We start from the raw sequence: 17,229 nt of genomic DNA, 5'->3' as shown, positions 1-17,229 counted from the left end.
ACCAGCCAACCCTCAGTCCCTTCTCTGTCACCTATGAGCCCTCATTAAAATGTCTCTTTGATTTAGAGACAGGCCACTTTCTAATGTACTTTCAAGCTGAGAATGACAGCCTGCATTAGTACCCTGGGAATGGAAAGAGAATCAGATGGATGCACTGTCACAGGTGGAGACTTCAGCCATCAGAAATGGACAGATGCAGGAGACAGAAATTTAGTACAGACAAAGCTGAACTTAAGAGCACCATCACTCAACTGGGTAAAATTGACATGCACAGACACCCAATAACAACAGAATACACATTCTTCTCAAAGTCCCATGGAATTCACCAAAATAGACCATATTCTGGGCCATAAAATACATCTAAGTTTCAAAAAAGAAATCATATAATGTCTGCGTTCAGACCACAAAGAATTAAACTAGAAATTCCAAAATATATGGAGCTTAAATACATGCATCAAAGAAGAAATCTCAAAAGAAATGTTAAAATATTTTGAGCTGAATGAAAATGCAACTTACCAAAATTTGTAAATGAAAGGAACAGTTAGAAAGGGAGATTTATACCACTTGAGTGTATATTTTAGAAAAGAAGAAAGACCAAAAATCAATAACCTAAAGAAGAGCAAAGTAAATCCAAAGTAAGCATAAGAAGAGAAACAGTGAGAGCAGAAATCAGTGAAGTTGAAAACAAGAAATCAGTACCAAAAAATCAGTGAAACCAAAAGCTGGTTCTTTGAAAATATCACTAAAAATCAATAGGCCTCTAGCCAATCTACCTTAAAAGAAAGAGAGGACACTGATTACTGATATTAGAAAAGAAATAGAATCTATCACCACAGATCCTGTGAAATTAAAAGGACAATAAAGGAACGCTATAAACAACTCTTATGCCCACAAATTTGCTACCTAGATGAAGTGCACCAATTCCTTGAAAGACACAATATGCCAAAGCTCATACAGAAACAGTCTGAATAGGCTTCTATCAAAGAAATTAAATCAATACTTAGTAACCTTCTGAAGCAGACAATACCAGGCCCAGGTGGGTTCACTGGTAAATTCTATCAAAAAGGAAGAAATGATACCAATCGTCTACATCTCTTTCAGAGGAAAGAAGCAGAGGAAACACTTCCTAACTCATTCTATGCAAACAGCATTACCTTAATACCAAAAGCAGATAAAACCATTACAAGAAAACTGCAATCTCTCTCATGAACATAGTTGCCAAATCCTCAGCAAAGTAGGAGCAAATCAAATCAACAATGCATAAAAAGTATTATATAACATAACCAAGTGAGATATATTTCAAGTGTTCAAGGCTGGCTCAACATTTAAAAATCAGTGTAATCCATCACATCATTTAGCTGAAAAAGAAAAATGATATGATCATATCAAATGCAAAAAAAAAAAAAAAAAGCATTTGACAAAGTCCAACACTCATTCACTAAAAGCTCTCAGTAAACTAGGAATAGAGGGGAACCACCCCAACTTGATAAAGACTCTCTACCAAAAAATCTACAGCTAGTATGATATTCAATGATGAGAAGCTTACAGCTTTACCACTAAAATCAGCTACAAAGCAAGGTCTATCATCACTCCTCAGCATCACACTGGCAGTTCTGCCTAATGCAATAAGACAAGAAAATTAAGTATACAGCTAGGAAGAAAGATATTAAACTTTCTGTTGCCAGGTGACAGGATTGTATGTAGAAACCCCCTCAAAATGTGACCAAAAACTCCTTTAATTAATAAGTGTTAATCGAAAGTTTTCAGATTATAAAAATAAGTCACTTTCTTATATGTCAGCAATAAACAAGTGAAATTTGAAATTAAAAACAATGCCATTTACATTATCATTCCCCAAAATGAAGTACTTATGTATAAAGTTAAGAAAATGAGTACAAGATTTGTATGATGAAAACTGTAAAACTTTTATATAGACATACCTTAGAGATACTGTAGGTTCATTTCCACTCAATAAAGCAAATATCTCAAAGCAAGTCACCTGAATTTCTTGGTTTCTCAAGGCATATGTTATGTTTACATTATACTGTGGTCAATTTAAGTGTGCAATAGCAGTATGTCTAAAAAATAATGTATATATCTCAACTTTAAAATATTGTTAAAAAATGTAACCATCACCTGAGCCTTCAGTGAGTCATAACCTTTTTGCAGGTGGAGGGTCTTACCTCAATGTTGATGCTGCTAACTGATCAGGGTGGTAGTTGCTAAAGTTGGGGTGACTGTGGCAGTTTCTTAAAACAACAATGAATTTTGCTACAACTATTGACTTTTGCTTTCACAAACAATTTCTCTTTAGCATGCAATGCTGCTTGACAGCATTTTACCCACAGTAGAACTTCTTTAAAAATTAAGAGTCAATCCTCTCAAATCCTGCTGCTGCTTTATAAACTAAGTTTATTTATGTTTTAAATCTTGTGTTGTTATTTCAACAACCTTCAGGGCTTCCCAGGTGGCTGGGACATATTTGTAAGTCATATATCTGATAAGGGATTTGTATCTAGGATACATGATAATCTCCTACAACTTAGGAAAAACATCTCATGTAAAAATGTGCAAAGATACGAATAGACATTTTATCACAGAAGATATACAAATGGTCCATGAAAAGATACTCAACACCATTAGCCATTGGGGAAATGCAAACTAAAACCACCTTGAGATGCCTCAGCACGCCAGCCAGAATGGCCATCTTTAAAAAGACAACACCAAAAAAAAGTGTGTATAACTTATTCACTTTGCTGTACAACTGAAACTAACACAACACTGTAAATCAACTAGACTCCAATAAAATTTTTGAAAGAAGACAATGCTGAGTTTTGGTGAGGATATAGGTAAATTGGAACACTTGTGCACTGCAGGTAGGAATATAAGATTGTACTTCGGACAGTTTGGCCATTTCTTTAAAAGTTAAACATAAACTTACTATATGACCCAGCAATTTCACCCTGGAAATCTGAAGGGAATGCAGACATGCCCACACAACACATGTCAACATTTTGCATAAGAACCAAAAACTGGAAATAACTGAAATAATCAACAGGTAAATGGGTCAGCATTTACAGTATTAATAAAAAGGAAAGAAGTACTGATATATGCAAAAATATTATGCCAGACATAGAACACCGCATAGTGTATGAGTCTGTGTGTATGCAGTGTCCAGAAAAGGCAAATTCCTAAAGACAGAAAGCAAACCAGTGGTTGCCTAAAGCTGGAGGTTGGAGTGAGGATTATGTGCAAATGGGCACCAGGGATTTTTCTGGAGTGATGGGAATGTTCTCAAACCACAGGTTGTAATGGTTGCACAGTATTATGGTACATAAACTGAATCAATATTGGGGGGAAAAACAAAATTGCTAATAATACAAATATGTCTACCTTACCTGTACTTGCTGAAGCCTCTGGTTCCCTCACAAAGTTCTGAGATTTATTAAAACTGATCAAAAATATACTTAATAGATTATTCAAGACTCTTCTCCAAACTTACCACTTTTCTAGGTCCTGTCTGAAGTTTGAACATTGCACATGCTTGAATAAAAGACCACCAGGATCCATTACACTCCAGCTGAATACACAGCAGAAAAGGAGGCTATGAGAGCTTAAACCCCAAATCCATATACCCCATTGTCCTGTAAGTTTGACAGAGCAGTTTGAAATTTCATTCTTTTCCCAAGAGGACACCTTCAGGTGGGCTGTCCTTCAATGAATCTCTTTCTCTGGGCAACAAGACTGCTGGTTTACCCACCCATGTCCTTTGTACACATTTAAGGACCAGAGTATTCTCTCAGTTCATTTTGGAAACTCACTTCACCATCAACAGATAATATTCGACTCATCAGCCTGTACTAAATGACTCTCCTTGTTATCTGATGTTTCAAGAATATTCTCCCCTTCTGTACAGGAAAAGGAAGACAACGGGATTAAGGTAAGACAGACTTTTGATTTTGGTTAAATTGTCTAGATCTGCCTTTATTTGCAGCCACTGCATGAAGATTCCCAAATACAGCCCCTCCTCAGGGAGTGAATTTTAAACTCTTTAAGTTTCAGAGCTGGTAAGGAGAACTGGCTGTGGACTCTGTGCAGGGCAGCAGCTCGTCCATGGAGGTCAGAATGATGGTGTCCATTCAAGGAGCACTTACATTGCTAAGTCAGTCAGTCATGGCCAACTCTGTACCCCTGTGGACTGTAGCCCACCAGGCTTCCCTGTCCATAACATTTTCCTGGCAAGAATACTCAAGTGGGTTGCCATGCCCTCCTCCAGGGGAATCTTCCCACTTACATTAAAACTACCTAAACCAGATGAGACCAGACATGTGGACACTGTTCTGTTCAGTCCCACCAAACAGTCACTTCCCAGCGAAGATGGGCAACAGGAGAGGAGCAGAGAGGAAGAAGGAAGGACACCAAGGATCAGCTCCTTTATGCTGAACCCAAATCACAACATATTCATAGGAGTTTTCACTTAACCCTTAACCATAGGAACTAAGAGTAATGAAGTCCATCTTAGAGTCACATCAAATAAAAACTGGGATGAGTGTGGAGGGGCTGTTCAAGAGACACAAATGGGGATGTGAAGCTTGAGGACCTGGGGAGATGCCAGCATTGAGCCAGACCCTGGGAACACAGTGGCCATCAAGACAGACACCACTCACTGTCCATGCAGCTTAGAGCTCTAGTGATGATGAATAAAGATTGACAAAAATAAATAGCAATTACAAACTAAGACATACCCAAGACATTCGGTCCTCTTTCTATCAAGAGGATATCACCTCTCAACAACCACGTTTAATGATCAGCAGAGCTTATTTACTCCCCTGCCCTGAAGATGTCACTGTAGGTGTTGGTGACGGAGTATACACAGTTTCTGTATTTGTTGAATGAAATGTTTCTTCCCCAAAGAGAAAACGCACAACAGAGTTCAAATGTGATTTGTTTATTTTCCTGTCTGAGTAAGAGGTTCAGAGAATGGATTAACACATATCATAAGCTATCTTCCAGCCATATACAGTAGGTATACACTGATTCTTTTTCTTTTCCCCTGATAGGTGACACTTTCTTTGTTCAAACCAAATTACAAATGAAGAGATACTATAAAAATAAAAGGTGTGTGGGTGTAGCCTTTTTATTCTCAGACAGTAAATGTATACCCATCACCATGAGGGGAAAAGCACTGAGGAAACATTTGTACTGAACAGTCAGGACCCTCAGAGTACCTCTCCAAACAGCAGACTGGAACAGTTAGCCATTACTATAAAGGAAGTTCCTAGTCTTCCATTTTTTCTGTCATCACATTTGCTACACTGGAATTTAAACCCTCTTCAGAGTGCAAATATAAAAGTGATCAAAGTCAAGGTTTTATGGCAATCTTTGCCAAACTTTATTCTTGCTAAAATATATTCTATTTTAATATACATGCTATAAAAGTACACTAAAAAGGTCAATCTTTAGAGCTCTGTTAAAATTAAGAATTTTTTTTACATATAGAATAATATACACCCAACTCTAAAAGTATATTTGAGAATAGCTATTACTGTGACCCCAAATATTTCTAGCTTCAGATTTTGTTTATAACAGTATCAATTTTATAATACATGTATTCAGTAATGCTCTCATAATTCTATACTGCAATACTTCACTCATCACTAAAGAAAAATGCAGAGGGAACTGCATTTTCTCCAAGAAGTTCTTATTGTGCAAATCACGAAGTTTTCAACAGAAGTTCCTATTACAATATTTTTTAAACTTTGGTAAGTAAAATTCTTTTATGATCCACATTTGGGGCTTTTAATGCAGCAAGTAAAAAAGAGTGATGTTGAAAATTAACCTGAAGGTAGCCTGATTTTAAAAATGATCACTTCCTTCTGTAATAACATCTCCGGGGCCAATTCTAGGTGTTTATGGAATAGTGTGGAATAACGCTGACTGCACACATTCAGTGGTGATGAACTGACTGAGTGCACGCCAAACCAAGATATTAGACTCTTGGGACTGAGTTTATATCTACCACAGTCATGTAGTACACGTGATAAGGCTGCTAGTTTACATCTGTGGAACCCAGGCATATCCGCAATTTTTTTTATTTTAAGTAGAGCTGTAGAAGAGAAATATAAAATAATTGAAATTTGTTTTTGATTTAAACAAAAATATGTAGTCTTTTCCTTAACAAAACATTCTTTAAAATATATCAACTTCTCCTCTCCGAACGTTTAGCCAAGGAGCCCTAGGCAATTTTTGAAGGTTTTTGTGCTGACCGTTCGATACAATAAATACGGCTGTAGTGAGCACACAGCAACAGTAGATTACTGACATCCACCGAGAAGAAATTTATCCTCCTCTGGTTCCAGCGTCCAGTCCACCGAAAGAAAGGTTTGGCATTCGTGTGCTTTTTGTTCTTGGTGGGAATCACTTGCGCTTGATTTTCGTTGTTGGAAGGAAGAAACACCAGCTGATGACCTCGGGTTTTGTGACATGATGCGAAAGAGGAACGTGACAAAAATTAGCTGCTCCCATGGAACCGGTCTGGGATGGGGTTTCCAGGCAGATCTCGCTTCTTCCCAGGGGCGTGTCCGGTGGGCTGCACGGGAACCAGGAGCCAGGCACCTGGGGCCCAGGCATGTGGAGCTGCATCTTGGTGGGGCGGGGGGCGTTGCTCTCACTCAGCAGAGCACCCCCTGCTCTGCCTCGATCACCACCCCTCCTCACTACCTTATATACTGATGTTCGTGGGGACAGAACTTACGGAGACCAGCTCACAGGGAAACGAAGGCAGAGAAGTCAACCAAGAGGCAGGCTCTGCGTGCCACCATCCAGAGCTGCCTCCTGACTGCCTGTCTGTCGAGATGACGGGTGGAGCATGCGCACATCCGTTCTTCCCAGCGGAATTCTCCTATTTCTCTTGAAAGCTTTTGAGAAGATCCTGTTTTTTTCCAAACCATTTTATCAAAGTAGTCTGATGTCGGCTCTTTCGAGCAAACCAATCGTGGCAGAAACTTCAGCCCCTCTCTCTTGAATTTCAAACCTACCTAAAAGTGGAATGTTTTCCCCTGGCAAATAATTACTTCTTTGAAAAGTGGACAGTTATTCTTTTTTTGGATCCAAGTCAGCCCTTCAGAAAATACTTCAGACTGAAAGAGGAGGAAGTGGAGGAGAACTAGCTTCCTATTGTGCCTTACATAAAACGTTTTGCTGAAAATGAAGAATGGCTCCGACTACAAAGGCAAATATTTGTGAAAAGGGCACACCGCCAGGTGCAACCTCAAGACACCCTCAATGTACTCATTTCATAGTGTGTGACTCTTTAAAATACAAGTCTTAAGTGACGAAACCTAGCAAGTAATGGGAAGGAAGTTAACATCAGAAAATACACTTCAGAAAAAGTACAAGACATTTTGCCCTCCATTTGCTACTTATTTCATAACTTAGATCAAGAAAATGTTAAATATTCACAGTAACTTCAGAGAGGAAATATTCATGTCTGTAAAACTTCAATCCATTGCATTTTCAACTGTTTCTCTGTATAATTACAAAAATGTCATCTGTCAGTGCTTTCCTGTAGAATTCTTTATTGTTAGTCCATCCCTCTCCGGCTCCAATTATACCTTCAAGGTGGGCTGTAGTATTCCCTTCTCAATGAGATGAGTCTTCAGCGTTTTATAGATATTTAACTGCTGTTCTGGTTGAAGCACCAACAGCTGCTGCAGCACTTTGCTGGGATTTGGACCCCTGGAAACAGCAGAAAAGACAAAGTTCACACTATTTTGAGAGAGCTGAAGGCAGCATAGACTGGTATTTAAAATAAACCATGCCTTTAAGACTTCCCTGGTGGCACAACAGGGGCTCAGACAGTAAAGAATCTGCATGTGGCACAACAGGGGGCTCAGACAGTAAAGAATCTGCTTACAATGCAGGAGACCTGGGTTTGATCCATGGGTCGGAAAGATCCTCTGGAGAAGGGAATGGCTCCCCACTCTATTATTCCAGATTCTATGGACAGAGGAGCCTGGCAGGCTCCAGTCCATGGGGTCGCAAAGAGTTAGACACAACTGAGTGACTAACACTTTCCCTTTTGGTGGTACAATGGATAAGAGATCCGCCTGCCAATGCAGGGGACATGGGTTCAATCCCTGGTCTGGGAAGATTGCACATGGCAAGGAGCAGGTAAAAGCTGTGCACCACAGCTACTGAGCCTGTGCACTCTAGAGCCTGTACTCCGCAACAAGACACGGCAATGAGAAGACCAAGCGCCAGAACCAGAGGAAGCTCACACACAGCGACAAAGACCCAACGCCACAGAGAAGTATTTTTAAAAGATAAAATAAATCATGCATTTAAGTGCAAAGGATCAATCTTAACTGAAACAGTCTTACTCAGAGCCCACTTTAATGTTAGTGTCAGAGGGGGAAAAAAAACCTAGAACTCTCCACTGAGAGGCGTGCAGTGTAGATGTGAGAGAAATGCACAAACACAGAAGACAGGGTCAACACGAGGCACTGATGAAGTGCAGATCCACGCATTCCACAAAACTTCTCAAAAGGGCAATCTGAGTTAGAAGTGAAGGTTGGTAACAAAACCTGAGATTGGACAAGACACAGAAACCATTCTGTAAGAAAAGGAGCACAGCTCCTGGTGGATGAAGATAAACTAGAAGAGAACATGAAAACATAAATATTTTTGCTTCAAAGAAACGTCAGACAAGGAAGGTGTTTTGAAAGAATACACAAAGTGCTGAGCCTGCACTGAAGCCTCCACCTGGGATCTGCAGTGGGAACAACAGCCTCTGTTCAAAGAAGGTCTTGGGTAAAACCCAACAACAGAAACGAAATAAAAGGGGCTCTGCTCCAGCTGTGGTGCCAGTGGTAAAGAATCTGCCTGCCAATGCAGGAGATGCTAGAGACTCCAGTTCGATCACTGGGTTGCAAAGGTGCCCTGGAGTAGGAAATGGCAACCCACTGGAGTATTCTTACCTGGAAAATTTCATGGACAGAGGAGCCTAGCAGGTTACTGTCCATGGGGTCATAAAGAGTCGGACACGCACATTCGCACCCACCTTGCTTTAGCTGAAAGGAGGACAGGGAGCTGGAGAACCCTGCCTGCCTTATCCACCTTACCCAGCAGTCCCACTCCCACTGGGGAGGAAATAAGCCCAGGCAGCGTTAAGTATCCACTGGGCTGTGACTGCTCTTCACCAGTTACCACGCAGGGGCCTCTCCCTAAGCTTCTCCAGCATCCCTACACCGGCCCTTCTCTCTGCACCCTCCCCTGGTGCACTCTGAGTCAGAAAAGGTCCCAACCAGGACTTCACACTCTTCTATCCTGAGACACTGTGACAGGCAGGGGAGTGCAATTTCCTACCTTTTGGACTAGCACTCAATCCATTTGTAAGCTACAGATCACTTTCTGCTAAAGTGCTATTTTGTCAAATTCAGAATGCACCTCATTCAGACCGTAATGCGTATGTACTATTCTTTGCAATTCCTACAATTCACTTGAACAGGAAAAGCAGAGTAGGTTTACTTTTCAGGAAATCCAATGGGAAAAAGAAGCGAGACACAAGTAATAGATGGAGAATGGCACAGAATTCTGAGAAAGACATTTACATGGGTAATTAAATTTATGACTTATGATAAGGACTCCAGTTCAAAGGCTTCTCTGGTGGCTCAGTGGTAAAGGATCCACCTCCCAATGCAGGAGACTCAGGTTCCATCCTTGGGTCAGGAAGATCCCCTGGAGAAGGAAATGGCAACCCACTCTAGTATTCTTGCCTGGAGAAGCGCATGGACCAAGGAGCCTAGTGGGCTACAGTCCGTAGAGTCCCAAAAGAGTCGGACATGACTTAGTGACTAAACAACTTCTGTTCAGATGGAATTATAAAAAGTAGAAAACCTAGCAACAAAGAAATGTTTGCTGTAGGGTGATATCACAGAGAAAATCTTTGATTCTAAAAACTGCACAATAACATGAATTAGCTGTCTCATAGGTCACACCTTTGTGCACGTGGCTCAAATCATTTCCCAAAACCTTGAAACCCTAAGTCTTTCCACAACCATAGTCTACTCACGTCAAGACACAGCTTGTCTTATATTTCTTCAAAAGACTCAGCAACTTAATATAAACCCAGAGTAGGGCCCCACAGAGAAAGGGAAGGCTATTCTAGCAAGTTCAGCTAAATGCAAAATTGTCCTCAGGTGCTCCCAGCTAGCTGCACATTGGCTCTAGCACTGTATTCCTAATCATCTAAATATTTACTTTCAAATGGAGGACAACAAGGCTCAGCATGACTTTTTCCTACTGAGAGAACAGCAGATCAAAAGGCAAAAAAAGTATGAGTTAACGCTCTAAAAGCTACCATCTTCAGAAAAGAAAGAGTTCTAAGGATTTAATCACTAATTACTAATATTCAAACAGATCAGTGAATAAGTCATATGCAAATGGATTAAATACTCCAATTAAAAAGACAAAGACTGTCAACTGAGTTATAAAAACAAACAAAATCCAGCTATACACTTGTGAGAAGAAAAACACACTTTAAATATAAGGGAGAAGGCACACAAGAAATAAAAGGATAGACAAAAAATACTATGCAAACATTAATCAAAAGTAGGCTGATGTAGCTATGCTTATATTCAACAAAAGAAGCTTTAAACAGGTAGTATATGAAGATGAATATTATATGACATTAGGAGTGATTCAACAGTGTATACACTGTGTATACAACTAACACAACCTCAATATCTATAAAGCAAAACTGGAAGATTCTGACAAAGCTCTCTTCATAACTGACAGAGCAAGCAGATGGAAAACCAAACCAAAAAATCAGTACAGAAGATTTAGCTATTAACTCCCCCCAGTGGACTTACAGCACTTGTCTCATGTACACATAGAATGTATATCTGAGTAGACCATATGCTTGAGCACAAAGCAAGTCTCAATAAATATTAAATACTGAAATAACAGTATGTTTTCTAGTCACAGAATTAAAGCAAAAATCAATAAAGGAGAATGAGAAAATCTCCATTTCTTTGAAAGTGAATCAATGAACTTGTAAATAATCCCATGTCAAAGAAGACATAATACTGGAGATCAAAAAATATTTGTAGCTGAATAATGAAAATACAAATGTGGGATGACAGTACTTAAAGAGTATTGAAAAAAGAGCACTCAAAAAGCAGTAGTTAATAAGAAATATAGTGTTAGATGAACATATTAGACAAGAAAGCTGAAAATCAGTAACCTAAGCTTTATCTCAAGAAGCTGGAAAAGGAACAGAAAATTGAAACTTAAGGAAGATAAAGAACACAAAAACAGAAATGGAACCGATAGAAAACCCAGAAATAAACCCATGCACCTATGGGCACCTAATCTATCTATCTATATTCTTCTATCTAGCAAGAATATACAATGGAGAAAAGACAGTCTCTTCAATAAGTGATGCTGGGAAAACTGGACAACTACATGTAAAAGAATGAAATTAGAACATTCCCTGACACACACACACACACAAATAAACTCAAATGGATCAAAGACCTAAATGTAAGGCTAGACACCATACAACTCTTACAGGAAAACATAGGCAGAACAGTCTCTGACATAAACTGCAGCAAGATTTTTTGGGATTCCCCCTCCTAGACTATTGAAAATAGAAACAAAAATAAGCAAATGCGACCTAATTATGCCTAAAAGCTTTTGCACAGCAAAGTAAACCACGAACAAAACAAAAACACAACCACAGAATGGGAGAAAACATTTGCAAACAAAGCGACTGACAAGGGACTAATCTCCAAAATAAACAAACAGCTCATGCAGCTCTATGTCCAAAAAAAAGAGAAACAACCCAATCAAAAAAATGGGCAGAAGATCTAAACAGTTCTTTCTTCAAAGAAGACATACAGATGGCCAAAAAGCATATGAAAAGTTGCTTAACATCACTAATTATCTGAGAAATGCAAATCAAAACTACAATAAGGTATCACACCACACCTGTCAGAAAGCCCATCACCAAAAAATCTACAAACAATAAATACTGGAGAGAGTGTTGGTGGGATTGTAAATTGGTACAGCCACTACGGAGAATAGGATGGAGATTCCATAAAAAACTAAAAACAGAGCTACCATATGATCCAGCAATCCTACTCCTGGGTAAATATCCAGAGAAAACCGTAATTCAAAAAGATACATGCACCCCCCAATGTTCAGTGCAGCGCTATCTACAAATGTCCATCAAAAGAGGAATGGTGCAGATATACAATGGAATATTAGTCATAAAATAGAAGAAAATAATGCCATTTGCAACAACACAGATGGCTAGAGATTATCATACCACGTGAAGTCAGTCAAATACCATGGTATTACTCATATGGGAAATCTAATGTTAAAAAATGATACAAATGAACTTATTTACAAAACAGAAACACTCACAGATTTTGAAAACAAACTTATGTTTACCAAAAGGGAAATGCTGGAGGCAGGGGATAAATTAGGAGTTTGGGATTAACATGCACACACTACTATATATAAAATAGATAACTAACTAGGACCTACTCTATAACATAGGGCACTCTACTCAATATTCTGTAATAAACTATATGGAGAATGAATCTGAAAGCATATGAATAAATGTATAACTGATTCATTTTGCTGTATTCTTGAAACTAACAACACTGTAAAGCAACTGTACACCAATAAAATTTTTTTTTAAAGATGAAGGAAAGGTGAGAGTTGACATCATGAAATGGAAAACACACACACAACAGAGAAAGTTCAAGTCAGAATCTGACTCTTTGAAAAGATTAATGAAATAAACTCCTAACAAAACTGCTCAAGGAAAATAAAGGTTAATACAGAAATGCTCACACTACTATGGGTATAGATTTAAAATGCATATTTAGGGGCTATAAATATGAGTTTTCCTCCAAAAAAGAGGTTTCCTAGGTTCAGGAATATTCAAACCTACAGGTTTTCGAGGCTCAGACACCAGTAGAGACCATGACTTTAAAAAGTTACCATGTGGTTGATGGGGTTAGCCTTCACATCCCAGACTGGCGTTTTAGGGCAGATCCAAAACATTAAAGTTTAATAATGAGAATAAAGCACCCATACAAAATAGCAACACTCTCCAGTCACCCTGCCTCACCTCTCCACTCCCACCCTCAACACACATACACATCCATAAACCCCTTAGGCTGCTTTATTTTCCTCCATGGCTCTTACAACCACCAAACAAGCTCTATTTGTTGTCCACTCCTGCCCCTTCTCCCTCCAACTCCCGAACGAGAAAATAAGTTGAAGACGGGGACTGGTTTGTTTTGTCCTCTGCTATATCTGTGCCGAGAACATTCCCCAACACATAACAGATACTCCAGCAGTAACTAGTGGGCTGGATGAATTATGTCCGTCCTTTTTAACCCTCAGTGTTGACTACTACCAGTGTCCACAGTTGAGAAATGAAATCTCCTCCCGTTCCAAACCCAGTACAATGCATCCACGCTGACTGAAGGTTAACTCAGTCCTATTAGACTATGACATATACTATTTTTTAAGCTGTTCAAATCTAAGAAAAATAATTACACTTTAATCATACAGCCCAAGGCAACAGTGTGACACGGATCCAGGAGCTACCATTCCTTTCACTATTATGGAATACCAATGACAGAAAAAGTAGCTAATTCAAATTAATGCCTATGGAAATGAGCACTCAAAGAAATCATCTAATAAAACATTTTTTAAAAATCTAAAAGTACCTTATGAAACTTGTGATGTACACATGCACGAAAGTTGCCATCAAATACTGACAATCAAATCTGTCCATTATCCCGCCATGTCCAGGAATGGTGTTTGCAAAATCCTTCAGAAAACAACAACAGCAACAACAAACATATTAGTAAATTCTCAAAAATCACCTGCTATAAAATTTCTATCTGTAAATGTCTCCTTGATATCATGGACTTCAAGGAAAATACTTTAGTATTGGATTTTCCTATTAAATATAAGGGCTTCCCTTGTGGCTCAGACGGTAAGGAATCCACCCATAATGCAGGAGACTTTGGTTTGATCCTTGAGTTGGGAAAATCTCCTGGAGGAGAGCATGGCAACCCACTGCAAGTATTCTTCCTTGGAGAATCCCCACAGACAAAGGAACCTGGCAGGCTACAGTCCATGGGGTCACAAAGAGTCAGACTCTACTGAGCGACTAAGCACACACAAACACAAACTTATTAGAACATATCCAACAGATTTAAACCGTATCTTTGCAATATGTTAGAATCATGCTAGAGTGATTACTGAACTGACCCGCAGCTTTCTATGTTGTTGTTTCCTTTTTAGGGATCCAACCCACACCCGCTGCAGTGGAAGCAGGGGGGTCTTAACCATTGGGCAGCCACGGAAGTCCCCAGCCAAAGCTTTCAAACAACACTATATAAATATTCATTCAATCTAGCACTAACTTTTTTCAGTTAATAAAATTTTTTCTAAACAAAAAACGCTATCAGCTAATACTAATCATATATCCTGCTCTTCCGTTTTATCAGCAACTACTGGGAGGGTGCTATTTTAGTGCTGTTGACAGATGTACAACTGGTTCTAGCTCATGTTTATCCTAATAGTTCTTATGCTGAAATAAATATTTTACTACTGTGATGAACATTTCTTCTTTTTTTTTTTTAAGTGTTGGGGTAAAAAAGAAAATCAAAACAGCTAATTCATTTGGGACATGTTAGTCCATTAAATGGCCAAATGGAGGGACTGGTTAATCAGCCTCTGCCAAGTTGACCTTGAACAGATCTATCCAGGAAATGGAAATGTTTCAGTGCCCAGGAAATGGAAATGACCAAGTGCTCTTCTCATTTACTCAGGCAACCTGAAAAACCTCTGAAATGTAACAGCAATTCTACCTTCATTTCAGACATAAAAAGAAATCTCATCATTCAACAAGAAACCTTGGATTGGAGACCATTAAAGCAAATAAAATAGCTAGTGGGAAGCTGCTGTATATACCACAGGGAACTCAGTTTATCCTCTGTGATGACCTTGAGGAGTAGGATTGTGGGGCTGGGGGTGGCTGGATGGAAGCTCAAGAGGGAGGGAAAATATGTATACATAGAGTAGATTCACGTTGTTGCACAGCAGAAACTAACACAACATTGGAAAGCAATTATGCATGCGTGCTAAGTCACTTCAGCCATGTACAATTCTCTGCAACCCCATGGACACAGCCTGCTAGGCTCCTCTGTTCATGGGATTCTCCAGGCAAGAATATTGGAGTGGCAATCCAATAAATAAATAAATGAAAATACCATTCTAAACATAACATTTCTCTCTTTGAAAAAATGATCGAAAAATTCTTGGGTTAATTTTTGCCAACACGTTTCCTTCCATCTCTCCCCTACTGACCCAAGCACAGGAGAGCCGTGGTGACTCAACCCTGCTCTACTGTTTGCAGCCTTTTCAGGCCTCCTGTCTTGCACAGCTACTGCTGTGGTCCTTTGTGGATATAAATTATCTCCCCAAGTAGGTGGTGAGCGTCAGTGTGGACAACATTTTGCACATTTCTGTATATTATACGCACCTAAGGTAAGATGCCCCCCGTTGCAAGTGCTCTGAATTCAGGTACTTATTTCCCTGGGATCTGGCCCCATCCACTCTGTAGCCTGATCTGCTCTCTACCGTGGCCATGCTCTTCTTCATTTTCCCTCTGTGAGGGCTCCTCTGCTCCAGTGCTTTCACTGGAACTCCCTTCCTTCAATTTCTCTGCAGGACTCATCATCCTTTCCCCAGATCCCTGCTCAAACATCACCTCCTCAGAGAAGCCTGCCCTGACTGCCCCACCTTCAGAAGCCACTCTAACTCCCAACGGCACAACAGTCAGTCTTAGTGAAGCCATGTGAGGAAAGCTGAGATAAGAGGCCATTATTCCACTTTATGAGATTCTAACTGAAAACACAGGGCTGACTTTAAGTATCTGGAACAGGGACCAGCAGACTATGTCCCACAGACCAAATCCAGTCCTCTGCCTGTTTTCTGTAAGTAAAGTTTTATTAAAACACAGCCACACCCATTCCTTGACATTTTGTCCATGGGACCCTCTCACTACCATGGAAGAATTCAGAGTTGAGTAGTTTGCAACAGCACTACTATGAACATATGCCTTGGCCTTTCCAGAAAGAGTCTGCTGCCCCTTGATCTGGAGAGTCCAGTCACAGATCCCAGGACCCTCCTGCATGTCCCTTCGTGTGAGACGGTGACCGGACACTACACTCAACACAATTCATGGCCAGATTCTTGGATGAACACCTGAAGGACCAAGATTCTGTGTCTGTCCCAACCCGTGCCATTTCAGGAAGAGAGGGTGACGTGATACTTCAAGATGCATTAGCATGGCACGACCAAAACCTGACAAGAAAGAAGGAACTCTGTGAGGCTGACACACAGAGGGGGGAAACGTTTTTGCCCAGGGGCTTAATGTGGGAGGCCAAAAGAGAACCAAATTCCAACCCTCTCACATTCTCTAATTATATTCTAGAACACTCTAACAAAGAATCTAAACACACACCTTGATTTTGAAAGCTCTTTTGAATCCGCTGGCAAAGAAGCCTCCGAATGGACCAATCAAAGATGCAAACGTGGAAAGAGCAATGCTGTGTATCTGGAAAGGGTACATGCTCACTGATTCCTAAAGAGGTTAAAAAAAAAAAAAAGGAGAGGGGTTGGAGCTAACTGCGTGAGAAATGTATTTGAGCATGCCACCTAAACTAAGAACCGTGATATAAACAGTAAGTTAAGAGCATATGCCATAGTTTTATTAATTTCACAAATTATCAAGATCACAGGAAAAAAATAAATGTTGTAAGCTCATACTATCCTTTGTTTATTCAGCCTACATGCCCCATTCCCTCTGTAAGCATAATGAAAGCACCTGGTGTACTAAAATCTAACAGGCTGCTTTCTAATCTGTCTAGAGATTTATACATCACTTGGGTTGCAGGATTACCAAAAGTCAATTAATCTCTGAACCTGTTTTTTACAGTTGTTTCTGTAATCATATAATATATATTTTGATTGTGCATTTTATTTAACTTTAGTTTTCTATGACAAAATGAGGGGAAAGTTGATCCTTCTTTTAAAATTAAGTTAAATGCTGTGGAAACACCTGAGAGTAAAATGCTTAAAAAGACTGCCAAAATGAGCATCACCGAAGACAATTATAAAAGATTTGGAGAG

General features: G+C 39.6%; 1 protein-coding gene across 1 annotated transcript in view; it reads right to left on the bottom strand.

Moving 5' to 3' along the window:
• Positions 1 to 4,932: 4,932 nt before the first annotated feature.
• CDS1 (CDP-diacylglycerol synthase 1) overlaps positions 4,933 to 17,229 on the bottom strand; it is a 76,696-nt gene continuing 64,399 nt past the window's right edge. The window contains exons 11-13 of the mRNA XM_040237259.1: positions 16,562 to 16,681; positions 13,752 to 13,855; positions 4,933 to 7,737 (exon numbers count right to left, since the gene is read on the bottom strand). Coding sequence (XP_040093193.1) covers positions 7,608 to 7,737; positions 13,752 to 13,855; positions 16,562 to 16,681 — 354 coding nt within the window. The 3' untranslated portion in view covers positions 4,933 to 7,607. The remainder of the gene's footprint in view (positions 7,738 to 13,751; positions 13,856 to 16,561; positions 16,682 to 17,229) is intronic.

This window comes from Oryx dammah, unplaced genomic scaffold (assembly GCF_014754425.2).
Source record: "Oryx dammah isolate SB20612 unplaced genomic scaffold, SCBI_Odam_1.1 HiC_scaffold_3, whole genome shotgun sequence".
Taxonomy (NCBI): Eukaryota; Metazoa; Chordata; class Mammalia; order Artiodactyla; family Bovidae; genus Oryx; species Oryx dammah.
The sequence above is the reverse complement of the archived record's forward strand: the minus strand, read 5'-3'. Positions and strand labels throughout refer to the sequence as shown.